Source organism: Poecilia formosa, unplaced genomic scaffold (assembly GCF_000485575.1).
Source record: "Poecilia formosa unplaced genomic scaffold, Poecilia_formosa-5.1.2 Scaffold410, whole genome shotgun sequence".
NCBI lineage: Eukaryota > Metazoa > Chordata > Actinopteri > Cyprinodontiformes > Poeciliidae > Poecilia > Poecilia formosa.
The window spans coordinates 416764-422281 of NW_006800349.1; the positions used below are offsets into that span (position 1 = coordinate 416764).

The 5518-nt window shown below is 37.4% G+C and overlaps 1 protein-coding gene across 1 annotated transcript; it reads right to left on the bottom strand.

Moving 5' to 3' along the window:
- Window positions 1-1159: 1159 nt before the first annotated feature.
- Window positions 1160-5512, bottom strand: LOC107833583 (gastrula zinc finger protein XlCGF57.1-like). The gene is made up of 2 exons (XM_016663242.1): window positions 5310-5512; window positions 1160-3137 (listed from the first exon to the last, which is right to left on the bottom strand). The coding sequence occupies exon 2, from the start codon at window positions 3120-3122 to the stop codon at window positions 1380-1382; it is 1743 nt and encodes a 580-aa protein (XP_016518728.1). The 5' UTR covers window positions 3123-3137; window positions 5310-5512; the 3' UTR covers window positions 1160-1379.
- Between the last annotated feature and the right edge of the window lie 6 nt (window positions 5513-5518).

Sequence of the window (5518 nt, forward strand, 5' to 3'; positions counted from 1 at the left end):
AGTCCAGTTAACTAATTTTAAAACCAGGCATTAATCAATGCTTTACTAGAATCTCCCTGTGATGCATGTGGCTAGAGTCAGCGTGAAGTTCTGACTGAATGAAAATCATTATAACCTATTTATGTCACGTTAACGAAGAACAGCTGAAAACCTACCAGGTTTATCAGCTGCGGTAGCAATTTGGCTCCAACTCCTCTCCTTGTCTTTTCTATATTCTTTGCACGAAATAAATAAATATTAATGTTGTTTCCACATATCATCTCTGATGTCCACTGGACTTCCCGCTGTGTCAGCTGTTTGGGATTCCCCTCCGTAATTTCCCCTCAGAAAGCAGGAGGAGAATTCGGCTTTCTGATTGGCTACCTGTCACGGTCAGCGTTAAGCTCCCAGTCGGGGAAAACCCCTGATTTAGATCAGAGCGGCCACGACGATCTACATCACACTGCAGGATGATCGGTTAGATCGGCCAACAATCTAAGATTGTCATAAGGGGAAAACGGGCAAAAAATGGTGTAGTGTGAACAATTGCATTAGGTAGTCGGATGTGCCCGTTTTTTCTATTTAAATACTGAAGGGCAATACAGACTTTATAATCTGCACTCTTTTGGTTGAATGCACTATTTATTGTTTAGTTTTTATTCAAGTACGTTTTTTTGTTAATGGAGACTGAGAATCCATTTTATTTTTGTTTTTGGTTGTTTTGTTTATTTAGTTTATCAGTTCCAGTGTTACGTGTTATTTTGAAAATAAGGTATCTATCAGGAAATTGCATGTATTTTTAGTCATTTCCATTAAATCAGTGTCAAAAGGTCTTGATGCAATATTATCGTTTATCGCAATAATTTTTTTAGACAATTAATCGTCCAGCAAAATTTGTTATCGTGACAAGCCTAACGCCAACAGAAGTAACTTCCTCCTCGAGGCCAGGCCGTTCATTTTGACATATTTTGTGGGGTTTCACACAGCGGTTCGGGCTGCATTAATGGTGACAGAATAAAAATAAGTATTAAACAGGGGCCTACCATGCGTTGTGTGGGGCAGGCCCCAAATATCAAGCATATTTTTCATAATATATTAACTTTTATAGTAACTAAATATACAATTACACCACAGTGAACTCACAAAACTAAAGAGAACATGCAAAGTACTCAGATCTGTTTTCTGTTGGTGAGACTTTTATTTTGCTATGTTGTGTCACCATCAAATATACTTGCTCAGAGCACATTGAGAAAATTAATAGTAAACTATGTACATAATAAAAAGTACAATACATTAAAATTGAGAAGTTGAGAATAGTTGAGAATATTTTTATCTAGAAAATGGTTATCTATAGCCCATTTAAACCCTGTTAACTTTTTGAGCCCTTCTAATGAGACATCTCAGTTGTGAGTTCTCATGTGGTTACTCAAACTACATCTATGACTGAAACCTTTTCCACAGATTATACATGAGAAAGGTTTCTCGCCTGTGTGAGTTCTCATGTGACTATTCAAGCTACATCTTTGAGTGAAACCTTTTCCACATGTTATACAGGCAAAAGGTTTCTCACCTGTGTGAGTTCTCATGTGCTGATTTAAACAACTATTTTGGGTAAAATCTTTTCCACAGATTGTACAAGAGAAATGCTTCTCACCTGCATGACTTCTCATGTGAAAAGTCCAACTACGTTTTTGAAGGAAACCTTTTCCACAGGTTACACATGAGAAAGGCTTCTCACCTGTGTGAGATCTCATGTGGTGAATTAATTTGTTTTTCTGAACAAAACCTTTTCCACAGGTTAAACATGAGAAAGGTTTTTCATCTGTGTGAGTTCTCATGTGGCAAGTCAAACTATATTTTTTAATAAAACCTTTTCCACATGTTATACATGAGAAAGGTCTCTCAACTTTGTGAATTTTCATATGGCAAGTCCACCTACTGTTTTGAATGAAACCTTTTCCACAGGTTAAACATGAGAAAGGTTTTTCATCTGTGTGAGTTCTCATGTGGCAAGTCAAACTATATTTTTTAATAAAACCTTTTCCACATGTTATACATGAGAAAGGTCTCTCAACTTTGTGAATTTTCATATGGCAAGTCCACCTACTTTTTTGAATGAAATCTTTTCCACATGTTAGACATGAGAAAGGCCTCTCACCTGTGTGAGTTTTCATGTGCTGGTCTAAATAACTTTTTTGAGTGAAACCTTTTCCACAGGTTAGACATGAGAAAGGCTTCTCACCTGTGTGCGTCATCATGTGTCTGTCTAAACTTTGTTTGCGACTTAAACATTTCCCACAGGTTAGACATGAGAAAGGATTCTCATTTCTATGAGTTTTCATGTGACTTGTTAAATCGCTCCTGCATTTGAACTTTTTTCCACACACTGTACATTGCTTATAGTTTTTACCTTTGTAAGTTTTCCTACCCTCCATCCCTTTCTCTACATTGCCACTTTGACCTTTGTTGTGAGTCTTTATTTTCTGATGATGATCTGTTTCAGGGGTATTCTGAAAGAGGATTTGGTTTCCTTTGAGTTGTGGTTGTTGGTGGTTTGTTTCACCATCAGAAGTCTTTGTGATTAAATTATCAATCTCCTGCTTCAGTGCATCCTGCTTTTCATCAAGGCTGATGCTTACAGCATCTTTTTCTGCCATCTGCTGAGGTCCTGATCCATGCTCCTCTTCCTTCACTTCTTTAGTTTCTAGTTCTTCTGGTTCCTCTTTGAGTTCCAGAGATCCAGAATCGGTTACCGTTAGGGTATCTGTCTCCTGCTTCAGTACTTCCTGATTTTCATCCTGACTGATGTTGTCAACCTCAATTTTTACCATCTGCTGAGATTCTGATTGACAATAGTCATCTTTCAATTGTTGCAGTTCTATTTCCTCTGGTTCTTCCTTTATTTCAAGAGATCCAGAATGTGTTCCCATTAAGGTGTCCGTCTCTTGCTTTATGTTTTTATCTTTCTTCACATTTATCAGAGGTTCCGATCCATACTCTTCTTCTTTTACTTGTCTAAGTTCTGGTTCTTCTGCTCTTCTCTCAGTTTTTAGAGATTCTGCTTCCCTCTGGTCCAAAACAGAAATCTCTTGTTGGTTTAGGACAAAATAGTGAGCAGCAACATCTTGCCTGATAACAGACATATTGTTGAGGCAGATCTGAAAAAAAAAGACAAATAGAAAATGTAACATAAGTTTTAGCTTATTGCCTCACAGATGAAGAACTTCAACATTTTCAGAATCCAACCGATGGTCAAAGTTCACTTTTCGACTTTAAGCTCTTCTGTACAACTATTAAGGCAGAGAAAGGTTTCTACACATTGTCTTCAGAGTTAAAGTTAACACAGCATTAAGACAACTATCAATACACAGCCTGAAACACACGGACAAAGATACTTCAATAGATAATGTCAAACCTTCCTGTAATCTTAGGGTTGGCACTGACCTGTTTTCTGGTTGTAACTGCATAGAATACTCAATAAACTACTTTGTTACCTCAAGACTTTTTGACTTAGTCAGGACATTCAATTTTGACAAAATAATTGTGAAGTCAAATCAGAAAGAAGAAAAAAAAAAAAAAAGGTCGCGCGTTCCCACACGGACCTAAAAGAGGGACGGACAAGGGAAAAAAAGAGAGAAGACGGAAGTTAAAGCCGCCAAACAAAGAGGACAGGAGTTTGGGACTTTTTGAATCACAGATCCTAGTCAACCTGTGTACAACTGGATGATCTTTTAGATGAGCAGAGAGGCAGCCGGTTTTTACCTGCATCCTCTGGATCAATGGTGAACATGTCCATACACTGAAATAAATGGAAGTAAAAGCAAGGAAAACTGTTTGGTCCCTCGAGTAAATTCCCTGTCATTAAGAGGGGGGTCATCCATCCCTTTTCAAGTGGGGAAGTTGCACAGTTTAAAAAAAGAACTTGACAATAATAATAAAATTTACTCATTTTTAACACACTATGGTAACAAGTACTAAAAACTGAAATTCTAAACACACCACCAGCCACTGGAACTGCGCTTTCATTCTGTGAGCACAAAAGCTTTTAATAATAAATATTTATCAGGCTACTATAAATTCCACGTCATTGCAGAGTGTCACTGTTTTCGTCTGTAGTAACTGGGTTAAATGCCGCCGCCATCTTGTGACATAATGAGAATCAGTCAAAACGTAAATGACTAAGGCTGAGTACACAGAAGCGCAGGAAGTTGTGAGCGATTTATCTGCAGTTTTGGAGGAAGATCTAGTGATGAAGAAGAGGGAGCTGGTTCCACTGAAGGACTGAAGCAGTTCCCGCTCCTCCAGTCTGTATGGTAAGATTAAGGTACAGTACAGAGAATGAAGTGTACTATGCCCCAAAACTTGTTTTGCTTTATTGAGGATTGAAGTCAGATTCACATGTAAAAATCAGCCGATCTCCCAAAATCAAGGAAATCAGCACTGATAAATCGGTGCACCACTACTTACCAGATTAGTAGATTTTACATGAATAACCTACAGTATGTACTGGTTTTACATCTAAAATAAATATTTCCCAAATAAAGTTGACTGTTGCAACTAATCATGGATCCGTTTCAGAGAGGAAGCTCAACACGCCTCCTGGGCAGAGCGCCATTTCCACAGAACATGATCCCCCTGTCCAGATGGGAAAATCTAACTTTTCTTGTCACAATGTTTATTATATTTGCATTATTGGCTTTTGAAATTGCAATAGAAAATTCATTTTTAGGCAAAAGAAAAGATAACAAAATAAGTGATGTATGCAAAACTAAAGCTGATGAGTTTAAAACAGTTTCAACTGAGTTAAGTATAAAGTAAGCATAGAAAAATACACTCATTTATGTTCTTTTATACTAAACTAAAGTAAGAGATTTAGATTTAGAGTAGATAAATGTACCTAAGATCTAAATAATACTAACTTCAGGCCGCAGTAAACTTAAATTCACAATCTGTTCTCGGTGTCTAGGTCTGGACTTTTAAAGCCAAGATGCTCTTAACACTAAAAAAGCTTTAAAATCTGTGTTTTCACAAACTGAATAAAGATTTTCAAACTACAGTAATTATGTCCAGGTTTGATGTGATTTTTTTGCCACAATAGAAAATTAAAATCAAAATGTGTCTTTACTCTCATCTTTTGTTTGTATAAAATTATGAAGCTCAGTTTTAAACATTCAATGTTTGTGTCACATTTAGAGTGAAGTGAAATAAACGGGATTTCATTAAATGCAGCAGAATTCCAACTTCAGCAAAACAGAGATTTAAATGAAGTTTTAAACCAGAAACTAACAACATGCCGAAGCTCCAGTAAAGCCTGGATCAGCAAACTCTACCTGGAGGCTCGGAGGTGATCCGGGTTTTCCAGCAGTCTGAGCTGATGACCGATCCTTCCTCCTGCGGTGTGGCTGAATATTTCCGCAGCAGCAGCAGTTAGTCTCTCTCTGGTCGATTCTCTCTGAAGATTAACCGAAGATATTGTTACTGCAGACTCTTAAACATTCAGCTCACCCAGCAAAGCCGTTTTTTAACCACCGATAAACAC